Source organism: Balaenoptera ricei, chromosome 20, assembly GCF_028023285.1.
Source record: "Balaenoptera ricei isolate mBalRic1 chromosome 20, mBalRic1.hap2, whole genome shotgun sequence".
Lineage (NCBI taxonomy): Eukaryota > Metazoa > Chordata > Mammalia > Artiodactyla > Balaenopteridae > Balaenoptera > Balaenoptera ricei.
Genome location: NC_082658.1, coordinates 63,724,324 through 63,745,661, shown reverse-complemented (window position 1 = coordinate 63,745,661; position 21,338 = coordinate 63,724,324). Strand labels below are relative to the sequence as shown.

General features: G+C 52.2%; 1 protein-coding gene across 5 annotated transcripts in view; it reads left to right on the top strand.

The window, feature by feature from the left end:
- The first annotated feature begins 2,645 nt into the window (after nucleotides 1-2,645).
- MPRIP (myosin phosphatase Rho interacting protein) overlaps nucleotides 2,646-21,338 on the top strand; it is a 127,638-nt gene continuing 108,945 nt past the window's right edge. For all 5 annotated transcript variants that reach the window (XM_059908736.1, XM_059908737.1, XM_059908738.1 and 2 more), the window contains exon 1: nucleotides 2,646-2,858. In XM_059908736.1, the coding sequence (XP_059764719.1) occupies nucleotides 2,736-2,858 (123 nt within the window). In that variant the 5' untranslated portion in view covers nucleotides 2,646-2,735. The remainder of the gene's footprint in view (nucleotides 2,859-21,338) is intronic.

The following is a 21,338-nucleotide window of genomic DNA, read 5'->3' as shown; positions in this document are numbered from 1 at the left end:
TTAATCTACCATAATAGGTATTCATTCAGCGAGGGCTAAACCTGTGCGAGCACCATCTGTTTACTCTTCCTCATCAATCTCACCTCTCTGTGCTACTTCTGTCTGGAGTGCCTTCCCTCTGCCTTCTCTTGGCTGGTTCTTATTCAGCTCAGGTCTCAGCCCGGCACTGCCTCCACCAAGGAGCCCTCCCTGAAGCCGCAGACAGAGCTGGGTGCCCTTGCCTGGACCCTCACAACACCCCGGATTGAATTTGTCCGTCTGCCCTCTGTTCTTATTTATCTCCACTTGCTCAAGTGTGAGCTCCTCCCAGGCAGGCCCAATTCAAATGCCTCTTTATGCCCCCAGCTGCAGACCCTTGCCATTCAAGGCAGGCACTGGATGTGTCCGCTGACTTGAGCGGAATATGCCAAGCATTTTTTTTCTTTGTATTATTTATTTATTTGGCAGCCCCATGTGGCATGCGGGATCTTAGTTCCCCGACTAGGGATTGAACCCATGGCCCCTGCAGTGGAAGCGCGGAGTCTTAACCACTGGACCTGCAGGGAAGTTCCCCAAGGATTTTCTTAAGGGAAGGGGCCTTTGAGTTGGCCTTGAGGCATGGGTAGGACTTTAAAAAGTTATTTTAAAACAAGTTATACATGCACAAAATATCAAATCCAAAGTAGGACTTTAAAAAGTTATTTTAAAACAAGTTATACATGCACACAATATCAAATCCAAAGAAACAAAAGGGCTCACAGTGAAAATTAAAAGTAGGTCACCTCTCACCACCCAGCTCCCTCCCCAGAGGCCACCATTGGTGTCAGTTTCTGAGTATTCTGTGCAATTGTCTGTGTTCCCCACCACACACACACTTTTTTATTTTGTAAAAATTTAAACCAACAGAAAAGTTGCAAGGATAGGACAATAAACACCTTTTGCTTGGATTGACCAATTAACATTTTGGCACATTATGCTAAATATTTGATAGGCATTATATCATGTAATGCTAACAACAAGCACATAATCATGCCAATTTTGTAGATGAGGTAACTGAGGCAGCAGGCAGGTGAAGGCACTCGCCCCAGGTCAAGAGCTGGCCTTCCCCCTTAGGTGGCCACAGGATTTTGATCCACCTTTCTTCAGCTGTCTTGGGAGGAAAGTATTTTCTTACACTGACTTGAAATTCACCTCCCCGGGCCGTTCACCGGATGCTCAATGGAAAAGTACACAGCCCTGGAAGCAGTTGCTGATTCTCCTAAAACCTTCCATTCCCTTAGCAACAGCTGCTGTCGCTGCCACTGACACATGCTTCAGTGTCACCTCCTCTGTGAGGGCTGAGTTGGCTCACCCCCCGTTTGGAAACTCCCATGGTAGACTCCTGGCTGCCAGCAGGTTGACCTTTACGCGCGCCCGAGCTTGGAACCCGAGGCGTGGGGTGCCCTGGCCCTCGGGAACCCCTCAGCCTTATCCGTCCTGCTCCTTCCTCTGCTACCTCCACCCCAGCCCCTCTCGACCTCTCACCTTCTGCTTGAATTTCCCCTCCTCCCTGAGGCCGCCCCTAATTTCCCCAAGGAGCCCCCTCTCTTGGCTGCTGAGCCTTCTGCCTGCACCCCCTTTACAGTCTTCTCCAAGTGGTCTTCTGGCCAGGAGACTGGGCAGTGGACGATTGCAGTGACAGTTGGCCCGCCTAGTAGACCCCGCACACGCACACATCGGAGCCTTATTTTCCTCAAGCACGTAGTGGGGACCGGAATGCCTGGCTCAGTACCTGGCACTGCGTCAGCCCTTACTAATCTCCTGCAATAGAACTGACAGCTCTTCCGGGCTGACATCTCCAAGTCACCCCCCACCCCCGCCGCCTCCCAAACCCTACGTCCCTCTCCTTAACTTCTCTGCGCCTCAGTGTCCGCCCTCATAAGATGGGGATGGGGATGGGGAGGCTGTGAGCTTTCACTGAGCTCATGCATATCAAGTACTTGGAACAGTATGTAGCCTTGCTGACCGCCACGCGGGGCCGGCGCATAGTGGGTGTCAAACTAATCGTCTCCGCGTGGGCGCGGGACCGCGAGGTTGCAGGAGCTGTTTGCAGAGCCAGCCCGCCGTCCCCGTCCCCGCCCCCGTCCCGCCCCCGTCCCGCCCCCGCCCCCGCCTGCAGGGCCCGCCCCGCCTTCATGCCCCGCCCCTCTCGCAGGCCGCGCCCCCCGCCCGCAGGCCCCGCCCACGCAGCTGTCAGGACCGGCGGCCGCGCGCCCGTCCACCAAGCCTGAACGCCCCACCACGCCCCGCCTTACTTCGCCTACACAAGTTACCTTGCGCCTGGCCGCCTTTTGTCCCACCCCCGGCTCCCATTGGCCAGGGCGTTTCTTTGTTAGCCGGGACGCGTCGCTGCCATTGGCCCGCCGGGCCGCCGATCGCGCCGGGAAGCGGCCCCGCCCCGCGCCCCGCCCCGCCCCGCGCGCTGGCCTGTCGCTCCCTCGCTCGCGCCTGCCGTCCTGGAGTGCGCCCGGCGTTCCGCTCCCCTTCGCTGCGGCTGAGGGCGGCGCGGGCACCGAGCGCGGGGATCGGCGGGGCGGCGGCGGGAGCGGGAGTGGGCGCGCGAGGCCGCGTCCATGGGCCCGGGACCGGCGGGCGGCGGCGGCGGCGGCGCGGGCGGGCGGCGGGGGCCGCGCGCTCTGTGAGGCGCCGGCCTGCGTGCGCGGCTGGAGGCGGCGGCCGGGGATGCGGCGGCGCCCGGCCTGAGCCCGTTCCCGGCCATGTCGGCGGCCAAGGAGAACCCGTGCAGGAAATTCCAGGCCAACATCTTCAACAAGAGCAAGTGTCAGAACTGCTTCAAGCCCCGCGAGTCGCATCTGCTCAACGACGAGGACCTGACGCAGGTGAGCGGGCGGCGCGGGCGGGGCGGACAAAGCGGCGCCCGCGGGACGGAGCGGCGCCCTCCGCTCGCCGCCCGGTGACTCATGCGTTTCGGCGGCTCGAGGCGCCCGGCCGAGCGCGGGAACAAAGCGCGGGGCCACACTCGGCCGCCCGGCTCCGCGCCCTCTCCCTCCGGCGGCCACCGGGCGGGGGCGGCCTGGGTCCGGGTCTCGCTCTGGGCCGCGACCCGGGGCCGCCGGCGGGGGAGAGGCTAGCACGGCCTCCCCGCCCCCAGGGTCGCCGCTCCCGGCCGCGTCTCCGTCCCTCGTCCCTGGGGGGCTTCGCACGCTTTGGCGGCGGAAACCCGCCCACGGCGCGGCGCCGGACCGTCCCGCGTGCCCCCGGCGCGGGTCCTGGGCCCGGCCGGCCCTTCCGGAGCTGGGCTCTGCGGCTCCGCGCGGCCACTCCCGCTTTCCCGGCCGGGCCCGCCCCCCCCCCCCCCCGGCCTCTCCCCAGCCTCCGTCTCCCCAACCGCCACGAGCTTTCCCTGGTCCCCCTGCGCGAGGCCGGGAGCCCTTTCCCGTTCCAGCCCAGCTGACTTCGTCGTGGGCGCTCCTTCCACCGACACGCTGCTTCGGAGCGGACCGGCCTGGCCGTTTCTCTTGCTGCGAAGTGTTTACACGGCCGGCCGAGTCGGTGGCGGGGCAGGGGTGACGGCCTGGGACCGGCTGCCTTCCCCAGGGGCCAGAAAGAAACTTCTGGTACCCGAGACCCAGAGCTTCACCCCGCACCCAGGGCTGCGGAGTCAGAGCGTTAGGACGGCAGGGTCCGTGTCCTGGTGGTGTGCCGGGCTGTGGTGGGCTTCTGAGGGAGATGCCCTCCTCTCCCCTGGACGCCTTGCCCTGGGAAGCAGTTCATGTGGCCGTGAGGGTCCTGGACCAGGAGTCAGGGGACCGAACTTCTAGGCTTGGCTGTCACTTGTAGCTGCGTGACCTTGAACAAGTCCCATTTCCTCGATACAGTTTATTTTCCTTCTCTGTAAATTGGGAGCAGGGATCCCTGGCTCTCCTGCCTCACTAGGCTGTTGTGAAAAGCAAGGCATGACATCGTATGAAACTTTTTCTTCTTGCAGTTTAAAAAACAAATGAACAAGAAGCACCTACAGAATAGTAAACTTGGATTTAGGAAGTTTCTGGCTTGGCAAGGGTTATTCTGAGAGAGTTGTCTGGCTATTCCAGGCAGCTGCCTAAATTGGGTGTTTACACCTCATAGGGCTTGTTTTCCGATTCTTAAACTTAGATGAATTGGAATGGAATCTGCATATTTGAATTGAATCTGTTTTTAAAATGCTGATTATTAATTGGATTTGGTGGGGAGGGGGACGTCACAAATTTAAAAGTACCTTAATCTTGCACTGTATTCACAGTTGAATTGTGGGTTTTGAAATAGGCCTGGGCCCTCCAGGGCACAAGGGGAATTGGTCGTTTCTGAAATGAGTGGGGTTATTTGTGCTGGGAGAGATTAGGCCAGCCTTCTACCTCCTGGGATCTTTCAGGAAGAAACTGTTCTTGAAGAGAGAAGGAGGGAGACTCAGGGCTGTTGCCAGCAGCCTTAGCTGCTGCTGCCTGCATCCGGCCCTCCCCCAGCCTCTTACTCTCATCCTCATGGCTCCAGTAGAAAACCTCAGCCAATCGGTTCCCATCAGCCTCCTTCAAGCCCCTGCTTCCTGTTGCCCCTCCCGCCCTGAGCTTATTTTAGACCATCAAGGCTGGAAGATAGATCAGTGATCATTGAGGCCACCTCCTCTTTAAGGCATTTATCCTTTAGTCTTTCTCCTATGCATTTCTCTGCATACATGCAGACTCAAGTACAGTTAAAAAACCTATTTAAACCTAAACTGTATGTGCGTTTTTGCTCTGAAGTATATTGTTTTTTCTGCTTAATGATGTTGTATAGCCGTTTTCATGGTAATACATATCAATATACCAAACTTGTTTTTTGCGCATTGTACCATCAGGGATGTTTTGCATATTGTACCATCAGGGATGTACCATAGTTTAACCATTCCCTTATTGGTGGACAGCAAGGGTACTTCCAGCTTTTGTCATTATAGACAGTGAATGCCTCAACGAACAGCTTTCTAACTGCTTTTGGGTGTGTGTGTGTGTGTGTGTGAGAGAGTGTGTGTGTGTGTGTGAGAGAGAGCGAGAATGCATGTGCGTGCGCGCACGAATGCAAGTATTTCTCTGGGGGCAGATACCTAAAAATAGAATGGCTAGGTTGACATCAAGTGCATTAAAATTTTTTTTTTTTCCTACAGATAATCACCAAATTGTCTTCCACAAAAGGCTGTATCATATCATTGCCAGGATTGGGTATTATAAAATGATTTAATTCTTTAATAATTTCCCTAGTTTCCAGTGAGGTTAAGCCTCTTTTAGTAATATTTATTGAATATATTTTGTTCTTTCGTGGATTTTCATATTATTTGCCCGTTTTTCTATAGGGTTAGGGCCCCCCCCCCCACTGATTTGTAGGCGCTTTCTGTATATACTCTAGACCAGCGGTCCACAAACTTTTCCTGTAAAAGGTCAGATAGTAAATACTTCAGCCTTGTGGGCCATAAGATCTTAGTGGCTACTATGTAGCTTTGCCACTGTAGCACAAAAGCCGATGTGTGAAGTTGCTGTATACAAAACATACACTAAGGGGTATGGCTCTTTCCAGTGAAACTTTATTTACAAAAATAGGTAGCTGGTAGGATTGGCCTGTGAGCCATGGTTTGCCGACTCCTGCTCTAGATGTTAATCTGGCACCTGTCATACATTGTCTTTAATTGTATGGTCATTTCTCTTTTTCATGTGGTAGTTTTAAATATGAAAGTTTAATTTCCATGTTTTCCTTTATAGTTTGTAGTTTTAATCTCATTCTTATGAAGGTTTTCTTTCCAACGTTATAAAATAGTCTCTGATTTTTTTTAGTTCTTTTATAGTTATTTTTATGCTTAGCTTTGCTTGTTCGTTTGTTTTTTGGCTGCACCGCATGGCCTGTGGGACCTTAGTTCCCCGACCAGGGATCGAACCCAGGCCCTTGGCAGTGAAAGCGTGGAGTCCTAACCACTGGACCTCCAGGGAATTTCCTGTGCTTAGCTTTTTAATCCATTGGATTTGTGTTTTAGGAAGATAATTCTGGCTAAAGGCAGAAGTTCTAATAGGTGCTCTTGAAGAAGTCCAGTTAAATGTCAGTAAAGGTCTTCTCCAGGTCACTGCTGGCCAGGAGGGAAAGGAGTCGTCAGACACTAGGGACAGGATATTGGCAGTTGATCGGAGTGGGGATTGAGGAAACCTGGGTGGATAAAAGTACCTTTAACGGCAGTTGAGAATAGCAGATTTGGGGTAGATTTGAGGGAGCGTGGAGGAGTAAAAATAGTGTGGTAAATTTGACTTCGAGGAGGTGGAGGTCCAATTTGGTCCTAAGGCAGTAGGCGGTTAGAGCTGGAGGAGGCGTGGGGGCCAGGTGGGAATTCTGATGTCATGGGAGTGAATGGAGTCACTCAGGAGGCTGTGTGGAGTGAAATGAGAAGCGAGGGAGCAGAGCAGCAGGTCTGGAACTAGGGTTCTTGGCTTCCAGGTCCTCGTCCCAGCCTGGGTTCCTGGTGGGTATTGACCTGACATGATGTCTTATTCTCCTGCTGACTCGTGCACCATTAGGAATCACTTTTTGTGGAAGGAGTCACCAAACTTCAGTTCTAGTCCCTGGTCTAGCACTGTTTTGTTGTGGGGCCTTGGCTGGGTTGTTTCTCCCTCCTGGAGAATGAGCAGGTTGCTCATGATCTTTCCCAGCTCTTCCAATCCTTCTTTGTCCCCCCTCAGCCCTCCTGGTCTAATTCTGCCCCTTGCTGTGTCCATACTCCACTGCTGGGACTGCGGGAGCCTTGGGGTAGGAATCCCAGACATAGAGGTGGGTGGGCCAGGAGTTGGTCTCTGTGAATCATTTCATCAGTCATTTCGGTCAATCATTTCATCATTTCCCTTTGTTCCTGTGGCTTTCTTAGAAGTTCCATGGTATGGAACTTCTTTATTTGACTTAATGTTTATCTCAGAAACAATGGGAAAATTCCATGCCCACCCTTTTTAGAAGATTTGTGATTATTCACAGATTGGTAGATAGTTTGGCAAGGGGTGTGTCAGAAGTTCCAGACCTTACAAATGGCCAACAAGCACATGAAAAGATGGTCAGCGTCATTAGTCATTAGGGAAATGCAAATTGAAACCATAATGAGGTACCACTTCACACCCACTAGGATGGCTTTAGTAGAAAAGGGGAAGTAGTAAGTGTGGTGAAGATGTGGAGAAATTGGAGCCCTTGTGCATTGCTCATGGGAATGTAAAATGGTACAGCCGCTGTGGAAGTCAGTTTGGCAGTTCATCAGAACAATTAGCGTATGACTCAGTGATTCCATTGCTAGCATATACCCAAAAGAATTGAAAACAGGTATTCAAACAAATAGTTTTATGCATATGTTTATAACAGCGCTATTCACAATAGCTAAAAAGTAGCAGCAACCCAAATATTGATCAGTGGATGAATAGATAAACAAATTGTGGTCTATCCATACAATGGAATATCATTCAGTCATAAAAAGGAATGAAGTACTGAGCCATGCTACAACATGATTGACCCTCAAAAACATGATATTAAGTGAAAAGAATCAGACTCAAAAGGTCACATACTGTATGATTCCATTTATATGAACTGTCTACAACAGGTAAATCTGTAAAAACAGAAAGCAAGTTAGTGGTTGCCAAGGTTCTGGTAAGGGGGGAATGGGGAGTGCCTGCTGATGGGGTTGGGGTTCTGTTTTGGGGTGATGAAATGTTTTAGAATTAGATAGAGATGCTGTTTGTATAACATGAGGAAATTACTAAATGCCACTGAATTATGCATTTTAAAGTGGTTAATTTTATGTGATGTGAATTTTACCTCAGTTAAAAAAATAAACATGCAAGAATCACACACACACACAAATCCCAAACCTGCCCCCTGCTCCTTGTGTCATTGGAGTGAATATCTGATTGTTTCTAGAGTCTAGACAAGGGATTGGCAAATTTTTTCTTAAAGGGCCAGATAGTAAATATTTTAGGCTTTGCAGGCCCACAGGAAAAATCGAGGAATTTAAGTAGGTACTTATATAACTCTTAGAAAATGTAAAAACCATTCTTGGTTTTGAGACCTTAAAAAAATAGCCAATGGGCTAGATTTGGCCAATGGAGCGAGCATACATAGCTTGCCAACCCCCCTGGGTTAGACCAGCCCTGTCCAATAGAAGTATAATGCGAGCCACATATGTAATTTAAAATTTTCTAGTTGCCACATTTAAAAAGTAAAAAGAAACAGGTGAAATTAACTTTATGTTTTATTTAACGTATCCAAAATATTATCATTTCAACATGTAACAAAGCTGTTACATGCCCTTTTACCTTTACACACCTTTGGTCCAGACTAGCCACTTTCCCAGTGCTCAGTAGCCACGTGTGGCTGGCGCCTACAGTGGTGGATGGGGTGGCTCTGGCTGCAGTGGCCTGGCCTGAGACCCTTGGGGGAAGTCCAGGGTGGGAAGGCTGTGCTTGTGGGTTTTTCTCTTTGGCCTGCATTCGGATTCCTGGAATGCTGGCTCTCTCGTGCTGTTACTCCTGTTTGCAGCCCCCTCTTGATGTCTGTTTGCCAACTTCAGGGGGTTCTTTCTTTGAATGTCACTTCTTTTTTGGTGACTCCTTTTACTGTGTTTTAGAGCTCTGGGGCTCTGATCCCTGGGGCTCTGATCCCTGCTCCCTGCAGGGCAGAAGAGAGGAGGGTGCTTGCTGGTCAGGGCTTAGTGGACCTATGCTGTGGGGAGCGAGTGAGAGCCCGGGGTGGGGGGGTGGGGACAGGCTTACATGTCCCTCCAGGCACATGGCAGGACGTGGTGACTGCATTCTGCACAACTCTTTGTATTTGCTGAGTGTTTTGCAGCTGTATCCTAGCTGCTTTTTTCCCTGCGTTCTAGCCTGCTACTTGACCTTTCTTTCTGAGTTCCTGTGCCCTTGCCACGCAGAAGGACTACAGTCGACGACCTGTGTTCTGTTCTTGGCACACACGTGGCAGGGCGACCCAGAAAGGTTACTTACGTTCTCCCGGCCTCGGTTTCCCACCTGTAAAGCAGGTGCCCACATTCTGTTCACAGGGAGTGGTCCACTAATGGAATGGATGGAGACTACTGAACCCCCTTTGTGGTAATTAATATTCCAAGAAGCATGCTGACGGTCTCTCCTGTGGGGAACAGACTTTGTTTGGGCTCTCGCCTGATCACTAGGACCCTGATGTTGTGTAGCTGAAATAAATTTGACTTGGAATATTTATCTTTAAATTGTTCCCAAGCTGCCAGCTAGACTTGGAGGAGAGGAGAGAGCATTGCAATCAGGGAAAAGAGACAAGAGGGAAGTAATATCCTACTGCCCACATCCTTGTACTGTGGGGGAGCGAGGCACACGGGGAGGTGTGGTGAGCACTGCGTGCCAATTTCAAAGCATTTAATCTGAGAAAACAGGCTTTTCGTTTATCCTTGGAAACTCACTCTCCAAGCATCACTTTCTCATCTGAAACGACATGGTTGGACCAGGTCAGTGGTTTTCAAACTTTAAATTGCGGAGCCTTTTACTCAAAGGAATCTCGTACACAAATATTGTGTATGAAACAGAAAAAGTGACACTGTTCTGGGCGACACGGGGTCAGAGCTTGGCCTCTCAGCCATCTGTTTCCCACCCATGGGACCTCCAGTCATTTCTGAGGTCTGCGAGGGGCAGGTTTGAAAACTCTGCCCTAGATTTCGTGGTCCCTTCAGTTTGAGCAGCTGAGGGCTCTTTGAAATTGTCTGCGGCTCTTTCACAGCTGCCCTGGGATGGCACCCCTGAATGCCTATCCCCACCACTCCCATTATACTGTCACTTCCTTTGGGGGCGAGAGAGCCAGAGGATTGATTCGCTGGCATTTTGTTTCTGGAGCCTGGAACTAGAATCTTCCAAACCACTTGCTGGTTTTCTCAGTCAGGGTCATCCTAGTTCACATGAAACCACAGCCTGGTTCTTGCCTGGAGTCTGTAACCCTTCCAGCTCCTTCCGCCCCTCGCTCAGCTTGGTGTGTGTGCTGCACTGGACAGTGTCCTGCCCGGTCTTTGGGGCAGCTCGCGGTGAGAGTGAGTGGACGGGCCTGTGGAGTCCTCCTGAGCCTGCTTCGCACTGGATCAGGTGTTTTGTGTACCGTGACTTCCTTCCACCGCCGGCAGCTGGGGAGGCGAGCAGGGCTGATGGCAACATGGCCACCTGTGGAGTGTAGGGGAGGTTGAGTTTCAGAGAGGTTGGGTGCCTGCCCTAGGTCATGGAGCTGCCTAGGGATGGGGCTGTGTGCCACATGGTTCACACACCAGCCTTCGTGCGGCCAGGAACCTGTCCTTCCTCCTCCTGGCAAGGCCGCTTTGACTTGTTAACATGGTACTGTTTCAGTAGGAGGCTGGGGTATTGCAAACTAAATTAAAGCTGTTTAATGGAGTTCTAATTCCTACCCCTGGGAGGAGGGGCCTGAGGGGCTGGGTGATCCCCCCACCCTTAAGCAGGTGAAGGATTGTCCCCCTTAGCAGATGGAGCCACTGAGACCAGGGAAGTTCAGCCTAGGTCACAGGAAGACCAGTGTGGACTTTTTCAGAGTTCTTTTTGGCCCTCCCTGTGTCTGCTAACACGCATTAACCTTTGCTGTCAGAAACAGGGCCTTATCCTGACTTGGATTCCTTAGTTGTCGGGGGCGCATGGAGCAGGCAGAGCATTTTACAGGTCTTCCCGCAGGTCCTAACATCTCTGCCTTGGGGTGTCTCACGTCCCCTGGACAGGCTGCTGGCCTGTTGCAGTGACCACACCTTTGGTGCAGCCCTGAACAGGAAGCACTGTTTTCCCCTGAGGGATTCAGAATCAGGAAGTAGTTGTGTCCTTGCTCCCTAGGTTCTAAAACACTGGTTGGAACAGGCAGACCGGGGTGGGGGAGACTCCATGTGCACCTGCAGTCCCGTCTCTCCCCTCCTAGTATCCTGGCCCACAGCTAAAGGGGCTGGGCGGGGGAGCGGCTGCTGGGAGTCCCAGCTGAACCAGAGAAAGAGTCCAGGTCTCCCGGGTGCCATGCTCAGAGCCTGTCTACCTGGGGCTGGCGGCTCTTCCGCTTAGGGACCGCTCTGACCTAGAAATCTGACACAGTCCCACTTTTAGTTTACACGTGCTCAGGTAAGGGACTGGGAGGGTTGAGGGAGGGGGCTTTAGCTCAGATTTGGGTCTTATGCTGCTTGAGCAACTTACTCAGAATTTAAGAGTCTGCATCCCTCCTCTGAAAACGGGGGCTGCAACAAGACCCATGTCTGTGGGCGCCTGTGAGGATGGTGGAAGTTGCAAGAAATAGCAAGAGTGCCAAATCTGTGAATGCTTGGGTGTGTAGTGGGCGCTCAGTATACGGGGTTCGTTTCGTCAGCACTGACCCAGAGAGGGGAGCCGCCTCTGTGGCGAGGTGCTGTGGGATGGCTGGCCCTCAGACTCTCCTTCTGTCTGCCCTGTGCCCACAGAGCAGGGGCCCAGGCCGCCTCCTCTCCTACGAGCTGCTTGGCATCACCCTAGCAGCTTCCCCGCATCAGCCCCAAGGGATTGGAAGGGCCTTGTGGGTTTGCTTATGTGGGTTTGATTTTCAGAACGTTTAAGTGTAAAGAGTGAACTGATTTTAAGAATTTTTAGAGTATAAGAAGTGAAGAGGCGGGACTTCCTTGGTGGTCCAGTGGTTAAGACTTTGCACTTCCATTGCAGGGGGCACGGGTTCGATCCCTGGTCAGGGAACTAAGATCCCATATGCCGTGCAGCGCAGCCAAAAAAAACCGAAGAGGCCAGGTACCATCAGGCTGAGACTTACCGTTAGAGGGTGTGGGCTGCTCCAGAGGCCAGCAGCCAGCATGACAGCCACCCTTGGGCACCTGCCAAGCCCAGAGAAATGCACAGTGCAAGTCCCGTGAATGGCAGTGGCACATCCCGATTTCAGAAGTCACTTTGCATGGAAGTGTCTGAGTGGCCATCAGCAAGGTGGGAGAGGGTTAAGAGAAGCTGCTTATCCTGCTGGTGTCCCTGGGAGCAGTTGTCTGGGAATCCAAGTGTTCTTGCCTGTGAGCCTGGGGGAAATGGGCAGAGGAGGGTAGAGAGCAGCCTGGGCCTAATCCTGAATCACTGGGCAGTGAGCAGGAGGTCTGGCCAGGCCCTTTGGTCGCCAGCATTGATTAACTCACATCAGCTGGCAGGTGGGTTCTCTGGCTTCCTCCCCTGCAGCCCCACATCCTTTACAGATCACACACTCTTCCAGGGGGTGGAGCGTTCCGTGGGGTCTAAACAAGCAGATGTGGCTCCTTGCGAGAGCCTGTGAGCAAGCTCTTCTAACAGGCAGATGCCATCTTGGCAGACAGCCCGTTGACTCTCATCCCCACGTCTCCCTTCCCTCCTAGAAACCCTGTGAGCTTAGAGGATCTTCCTGGGAACTGGGCCAGCGAACTGGCCATGCAGCCTTGTCTGGTGTGGCTTTCTATACTTAAATCGAAGGAGCAGTTGACGTGCTCCGAGATTATTTATTGTGGCAGTGGTCAGTGGTGGCATTCATAGCTAACAATTACTGCTGTGTGCCAGGCCACTGTTAACTCATTTATATGCATTACAGCCTTATGAAGGAGAGAGATAAGAAAACTGAGATGGAAAGAGGTCCTAGAACTTGCCGGGGGGTGACACAGCAAGTGGCAGAGGTGGGACGCAAACCCAGATAGTCTGACTCGGCCTCCTCCTCCCACTGTTCCCTGTGTGGACCTTGGTGGGCTCAGGTAGGCTTTCTGGACCTTAGGTCTCTAGCTGTGTGTGTCCCTTGGCCCCTTGTGTCCAGGAGCCAGGGGCTGCCCTGCCGGGGGTGTATGTGCTGGGAAGGGTGGGGCTGGAGGATGAGGCTTGGGCTGAACTTGTTAAATTTCTTGTCTCTCTTTTTTTTTCCTTCCATTGGACTCTCCTGTCCTACCTGTTACTTTATAGGAAGCACTGCTTTTTGAGGGACAGGGTGTGACTTTTTCCTGCAAAGCCGTTGACTCAGAAATTTGTCCCCACACACTCTCTAGCATTCCTTCCTTTGCCACGAATGGCGTCATGTTCCAAAAATCCCGCGGCCATCGGCTCCTTGTCAAGCCCAAACAGGGAAGGGGCTTTTTAAAGTGTCCCTTTCCCCTCTTCCTGCAGCTGCTGCTGTCCAGGGAGGAGCCCTGGGCATGGGCTGGGCTTGCAGGGCATGTGTGTGGGCAGAGGGGTGAGTGGGCAGCTGAGCTGGGGCGTGGGAGAGAGGATGGCCAGCAGGCCGGCGGCCTCGTGCCCTCCCGTCGCCGGGCCTGGGATCTAGTGAGGTCTGTGTGTGGGTTTTTGTTTTTGTTTTTGTTTTTTTGAGGTAAAATTCATGGAACGTAAAGTTAATCACTTTAAAGCATACAGTTCAGGACTTCGCTGGTGGCGCAGTGATTAAGAATCCGCCTGCCTAATGCAGGGGACACAGGTTTGAGCCCTGGTTCGGGAAGATCCCACATGCCACGGAGCAACTAAGCCCGTGCGCCACAACTACTGAGCCCGTGCATCACAACTACTGAAGCCCGCGTGCCTAGAGCCTGTGCTCCACAAGAGAAGCCACCACAGTGAGAAACCCGCACACCACAAGAGCAGCCCCGCTTGTTGCAACTAGAGAAAGCCGGCGTGCAGCAACAAAGACCCAACGCAACCATAAATAAATAAATAAATAAATAAAGTGTACTGTTCAGTTGCGTTTATTAGCACGTTCACAATATGCTAAATTCACCAGCACTCTGTAATTTAAAACACTTCGTTACCCCAAAAGAACACGCCATTACTATTGAGGAGTTAGGCTCCACTCCCTAACCCCCATCCTCAGCAACCACCAATCTGCTTTTCGTCCCTATGGATTTACCTCTTTTGGAAATTTCACCAAAATGGAATTGTAGAAATTGTGACCTTTTGTCTGGCTTTTTGCACCGAGCATGTTTTCAGAGTTCATGTGGTAGCATGAACCTGTGTTCACTGCTTGTTTCTGGCCAAGTATTGCATTATGTGGCATAGTGCATCTTGTTTATCTCTTTGTCTTTAGATGGATCCTTGGGCTGTCCTGCCTTCTGGCTGTTGTGATTAGTGCTGCTTTGAACACCCGCGTGCACACTTCTGTCTAACCCTCCTTTCAGCTCTTCTGGGTGGAAACCAGGGGAGGAATTGTTGGGTCCCGTGGAATTCTGTTGTGAGCTGCGTTGGGAAGCGGCACATCAAGCCAGACCTCAGCACTGCAGACTGTGGGGTGGGCGGGCAGATACGGCGCTGGGCGGGTGGAGGAGCCTGGGATGGGGACCTGGGGTCTGTGGCAGAGGTGCTGAGCCCATGTACAGGGCTGGCCGAGCCACCTGGAGCTCCGCTCCCTTCTGAGGATCAGCCTAGCTGCCGAGAAGGAGCTAAGCTGGGGCTTCAGAGTTGTGGGGAAGGGGGCCGAGGGGGCGTGGGAGCTGAAGGCCAGGCCATGTAGGGAGACACGGTGTACCCCAGGGTGGTGAGGTGCGGGGGAGCTGCTGAGAGCCAGTCTCTGACCGGATCTGGCCTGTTTACTACTCTTATTACCAGTTTTCAAACTTTATTTCTTTAGCCATGGAGCACGGAGCCCCTTGAAATGGAACGCGGAACTCGCCTATGTGAAGTCCCCGGAGCGGGGGAGGGATGGTTCCCCAGCCACCTGCACCACCCCATGGTCTGCAGTGGCCCTGAAGCACTGTTTGAAAACCACTGATTGACTCTAACCCTTGCATTAAAATTTGTTAATAGAATGAAATATTTGACACATACGGAAGAACTTCAGTGGCGTGTGTGTACAGCATAGGTGCAGCCTTCCTGCTGAACGTTTGAGGTGCTGGTGTTTCTGCTGTGTCAGCCTCCCAGCTGCTGGGATCCAGGGGAGGGGACCACAAGTAGGTGTTGACCCGTTGTTGAGCCCAGCCCCCTCTGCAGACTTCCTCTCCATGCAGAGGCTCGCCTCTCGAGAGGAAGGTCTCCCTGCCCAGATGTGTGCAGGAGTCTTCCACTTCCAGATGGACCTTAAGGCAGCTGCTGCGGGCAAGTCTGGTATGAGATGCGACCCGTTAAGGTAGTGCTGTTGAGGAGAAAGGACTCCGCGTGGAGACCTGGAGACAGACCTGAAGGCTCGTGTGTTTGGGCTGACAGAGCCAGCGTGTGAACAGGGCCCCGAGAACCAGGAGGGCTGATCTGAGGATGGGCTGGGCTGGGGATGGGGCGGCTGGCTAGGTCAGTGGTTCTCAGACTTTTTGTTTTTGGGCCCCTTTATAAAGCTTTTGATTACTGAGGTCTTCAAAGGGCTTTTGTTTATGTCGGTTACATCCAATGGTATTTACTGTTTGAGAAATTAAAATGAGACATTTAAAAAATTTTATTAATTCATTTAAAAATAAAATAAACCTGTTACATGTTCACATAAATAACAGGTGTATTCTGAAAAATAACTTTTCCAAAACAAAAAAAGTTTTGCTTAGAAGAGTCGCATCATTTTACCTTTGCAGATCTCCGTACCATCTATCTTAATGGAAGACAGCTGGATTCTCATATCTTTTGCACATGATCTGTTGTGATATCCTGTCATGTAGCCTCTGGAAAAGCGTATATGCTAGTGAAAGAATGAGTGGAAAAAGGGCAAATGATGACTTAGTATTTTTGTAAACATAAGTTTTGGCTCATTGACCCCTTAAAAGGGTCTCAGGGCCCCCTTAAAAGGGCCATCCCTTTGAGGACCACTGGTCTGGCTCAAGCTGGGCCATTTGCTTGAAGGCCCCGAATGCCTCTTGGGAGCGGCAGTGAGGACGTCTGTCAGGATGGGCAGAGCCCCAGGCGGTGCTCAGAGTGCTGGGGTGGCAGAGGATGGAGCGGGGGGCATAAGCAGCCGCCCTTGCCTCCTGCTGCCAAGGGCTCTCCGTGGAATAAGTAAAGTGTGGGTAAGGCACATGGCATGTGGTGGGGACTCGACGTGACACACAGGGAATGTCTATTCTGAGGCTTGGAGAAGTTGTTTTGCTGTCACATCTCCCCACTATGCTCTGCAGCTCTCAGGAGGGAGGGGTGGAGATGACCGGAGGTTATAGGCTGGAGCCTGCAGTGCTGGGGCTGGTGCCACTGTGATGTGCGGTGTGAGAGGTGGCTGAGGACTGCAGAGCGGGGCAGGCAGTCCTCCTCGGGCTCTGCCGCTGGTTTGCTCGGCAGCCAGAAGGCAAGATGACCTCACTCTTTTCCCCTAGTGCTGCTTGACACATTCCAAGACCCTGGAGACACAGGGCTGGGGCTTGGGTGGGAAGTCAGGGTGGAGAGGGAGATTCGGATTCCTCGCTCTTGGAGTGACGGTCAGTCGAGTCCTGCGCCCTTGAAGCATGTTGGCGGGAAGGGGATTCAAGAGAGTCTCGGAGGCCCCCAGAGGTCTCAAGTGACATAGTAGGGATTTTTTAATTCTATTTTTGGGGAAGAAGCTTGGATCAACCCTCAGAATTTTCCTTGGAGGAGGAAAATTACCTCTTCTCTTTGGGATTAAAGTGCTCCTTAGCCAGGTCCTGCCCCTTGGATTTGGTAGCTGGCAGGAATTTAGATGTCTTTCTTTAAAAAAAATTTTTGGCCGCACCTCGTGACATGTGGGATCTTAGTTCCCCAACCAGGGATCGAACCCGCACCCCCTGCAGTGGAAGCACTGGAAGCGTGGAGTCGTAACCACTGGACACTCAGGGAAGTCCAGGAATTTCAGTGTCTTTAATGTTAGATGAGAAGATATCCCCATAGACTTAGACCGTTTAGTTATACCACAGTTTCTGCTGTGACTATATTGTGTGGCCTCTGTTCCAGAAAATATTTCTTTGCCCCTTCTTGTCCACTGGTTGCCCCTCCCTGTCCAGCCCGTGTGTGGCCTGCATGTGGAGGTTTCCTTTGTGAGGTTTCCAGCTTGAGCTTGATCTGAGCAGTTGGGGCTGCTGCCCCCCAGTCTGCTTTCAGGGAGCCTCTCAGGACCCCCTTCCAGCACCCCGTTCAACCCTTTTCCCTTTGCAGCTTCTGAGGAGCTAATTGTTCAGACTTCACATGACATGTGGTGTTTACCTCTTTGGTCTCTCCTAAAGGAGTTTTAACAACAGTCACCAAACTTGGATATGAATGTTCACAGCCACCAAAGGGGGGAAACAACCCCAGTGTCATCAATAAACAGATGTGGTCCATCCACACAATGGAATATTATTTGGCCATGAAAAGGAGTGCGGTACAACCGACCACTACAGCATGGATGACGCTCGAAAACATCCGCTCAGTGGGAGAAGCCAGACGCAAAAGACCATGTGTTATCCGATTCCATTCATGTGAAGCGTCCAGACTAGGCAAGTCTGTAGAGACATAAAGCAGATTAGTGGTTGCTGGGGACTGGAGGGGGGAGTGTGTGGGGAATGATAGCTAAAGTATACAGGGCTTCTTTTTGGGATAAATTTGATTATGGTGGTGGATGCACGACACACCATTGACTTGTACACTTTTTAACAGATTATTTTTGAAAATTTATTTATTTATTTATTTATGACTGTGTTGGGTCTTCGTTTCTGTGCGAGGGCTTTGTCTAGTTGTGGCAAGCGGGGGCCACTCTTCATCGCGGTGCGCGTGCCTCTCACTATCGCGGCCTCTCCTGTTGCGGAGCACAGGCTCCAGACGCGCAGGCTCAGCAGTTGCGGCTCACGGGCCCAGTTGCTCCGCGGCATGTGGGATCTTCCCAGACCAGGGCTCGAACCCGTGTCCCCTGCATTGGCAGGCAGATTCTCAACCACTGCGCCACCAGGGAAGCCCTGACTTGTACACTTTTAAATGGGTGAGTTGTATGGTATGTGAATTATATCTCAAAAAAAGTAAGTTATTACAAAAACCCACCAAAACAGTTATTACCCGCACCCTCCCCCCCCGTTTTTGGTTTGTGCTTGTAATTCACATTAAAAAAAAAAAATTATTTATTTATTTTTGGTTGCGTTGGGTTTTCGTTGCTGCCTGTGGGCTTTCTCTAGTCGTGGTGAGCAGGGGCTACTCTTTGTTGCAGTGTGCAGGCTTCTAATTGCAGCAGCTTCTCTTGCTGTGGAGCACGGGCTCTAGGTGCGCGGGCTTCAGTAGTTGAGGCACGTGGGCTCAGTAGGTGTGGCTCACAGGCTGTAGAGTGCAGGCTCAGTAGTTGTGGCGCATGGGCTTCGTTGCTCTGTGGCATGTGGGATCTTCCCGGACCAGGGCTCGAACCCGTGTCCCCTGCATTGGCAGGTAGATTCTTTTTTTTATTTTTTATTTTTTTTTAATATTTTATTTATTTATTTGGTTGCTCCGGGTCTTAGTTGCAGCAGGCAGGCTCCTTAGTTGTGGCATGCAAACTCTTAGTTGCAGCATGCATGTGGGATCTAGTTCCCTGACCAGGGATCAAACCCTGGGCCCCCTGCACTGGGAGTGTGGAGTCTTACACACTGCGCCACCAGGGAAGTCCCGGCAGGTGGATTCTTAACCACTGCACCACCAGGGAAGTCCCTATAATTCACATTTTGCCAAACCTTTATTTGACGTCTTTGTTTCCTGTCTTTTTGTCATTTTTGGTTTGACATCTGCTACCCATGAGTAGCTAACACCTCAGATTCTACCTCCGTCCTGCGCTCTGTCCCGGTTACCCCAGGCCCCCAGGAGCATGCTGGACGGGCATGGTGTTGGCCTCGCCCTCTCACACCCACGTGTGCGTGTCTGTGCACGCACAGCTTGGGACTCAGCCGTGGTCAAGTGCGTGGCAGCAGCATGGACGTGTTCTGTGCTGAGAGCAACTGGCGGTCAGATAACATTATCTGGAGCTCGGGTTCATTGTTCACCAAGTATTTATTGTCTTTGTCTCCACCCAGTGCTGCTTCTGATTTGGCTGAAGGGTGGGACTTTATCTCGAGGTTTAGAGCTCTGGAGGAGGGGGCCCCGAAGACACCGGGCCTTATGGTATTTTGGGGATGTGCCCTCTCCCCTTGGAACCCCGCGCCATAACATGCTGCCGGGTGGGTGGCGTGAGGCTGTGTGTGAGGCTTGGCGGCCTCTGGAGGGAAGTGTGGGCCTCCGCACATGCCAGCCGGCCTCCCTGTCTCATGTCCCCCGACCTCCATCTCTGAGGTTGCCTTTGCTCGCTCCTCACGGAGGTCTCTCCCAGATCCCTCCTCTGTGCTCCCTGGTGCTGAGTTCCTTACCCTTAGCTCCACTTTTTGTGTCTTTGTCTCGTTGTGGGTATTCTCAGTGGCTCTGTTGTCTTTGCATCCTGACATTTGGCAGCAAAGATGGGTAAACTGCATTTCTTGTAAGTTTCTTTCTTCTGGGCCACGTGTCCTTGTGTAATTAGTAGGCTCCCTGCTCATTCCCCAAAGTATCCCAGTTTGGATGATAAATGTACAGGGTTACTCTACATTTGAGGCTCTACTTTCACAGCCCGTAGTGCCTGGCCAAGCTGGGTAGGCGGCTCCATGAAGGGTGGTTTGTGGAGGTTCATCCTCTAGTGAACTCCTTACGGGGACCATGCATTGGCGCTACACACAGGCCCCAGGCCTCAGCTGCAGGGATGTCTAGGGGAGGCCCTGAGTGATGTGCTGGTCAGGACTAGACCCCCAAGGAGAGTAACCCACTTGGGGACGTGCATCCTGCTGGGATGGCACCAGCCTTTACTTTTGGGAGTGGCTCACTGATGGGCGGTGTCGAGTGGTTAAAGGCAAGATATGGGGCCAGGTGGCCTTGACTCACACCTGCTTAGACACTGTGGTTTCCTTGTATGTGAAATGGAAGAGTGGCACAGGGTACTTAACGTGAAGTGCCTGGAGCAGTGACCCGCCTCGTAAGCTGTGAGTGTTGGGTGTGGTGACAGTGGGGACAGCTGTGACTAACAGAGCAAACTGATGGGCATTTCAAGCAGACTTCCCACGTGCCCACTCAGAGGGAGTGTGTGTCTTCAGGGCCACATACCTGATGCTTTCCTTTCTCGGAAGCTGGGCTTTCGCCCTAGGTCCTGATCGCATTGAGTTGCATACAGTGGCTGCCCCACGATTGTGCATATCTTCACAGTGGCTGATGGTCCTCTCCTGACTTTCAGAGGCAGATGACAGGCCCTGGACGCTCGTGCTGGCAGGTGGTGCCCATATGGAGGAATGTAGTTTGGGTCTAGAACTGAATGTCTGTAAAGCAATAGGACAGTATTCTCCAGGGCTTGATTGAGACACCTTGGACGAGGCTTAGAGACGAGTTCCAACACAGTTTGGTCCACGTGGCCTTGGGAGGAGAAGCCTGGTGTGGCCTCTTGAGGGATCTGCAGTGATGGTTGACGCTGGTTGGCCCTGACAGGTTTGTTCTAAAAGAGAAGCCCCACGTTCCTGGGGTCTTGGCCCTACTGGCATGTAGAGGTGTGTGCTAACCCAGGTGTGGGTCAGGCAGGTGGGCACAAGCTCCGCTGACAGGCCTCCCTCTGCGGTGTGCTTGGATGAAGTGCTCTTTGGGTGGCCAGGACACAGCGAGGTTTTGGCGGGGGCGAGGCCTCAGACTGACTTGGACATTTGCTCACATTTCCTTTTACTGACTTAACATCTACACATCCCAGAAGAGACAGGCAACCTTGGAATCTCCCATGATTTACAAGCTTGTAAAGATGGCCAGACGGCTGCTACCCAGGCATCGTTTCTCCTTTTGGAATCGAAATGCAGAAAATATTATACATCCTGTTTGCTATGAGTGTGGAAGCGTTTCCACAGAAACTCTTTTGTGGAAAAGAAGGGCAAGGAACCAACGTCAAAACCACAGAAGATATATTAGCTGCAATTTACACACCTTCTGCCCATAGATCTTTCAGTGGATCCTCTACCAAAGGGCCATTTGCCCTCACCTCATGCTTGAGTGCAGCTCCTCAACCCCCCACATCAGGCCCAGAGAAATCTTTGCCCCAGGAATCTCCCCGAAGCTGGGATACTGGCCCCCATAGGTATGGATCCTTCTTCAAGGCTGCTTGGGGATTGTTCTTCTTGAAGAACTTTCATGGGGATGGTCATTGTGCTTGGAGGTTATATGTTCAGCCTTGTGTGCGGGAGCCTGTGTGGGGTTTGCATGCTTTGCCCCTCCCCTCAGAGTCAGGAGTCCTGGGGTCCATCGGGACTGGCCTTGACTACTCTGCAGTCCTTCCCTTCACACTTGGGGTTCATTCTCCTGAGCACTGCTGGCCTCTACACACCAGCTGTGTTCATGGGCCTGAGTAGATGCTGGGATTTATGTCCCTGACTCTCAGGCATTGATTATTCAGTGACTCAGTGTGTGTTTGTG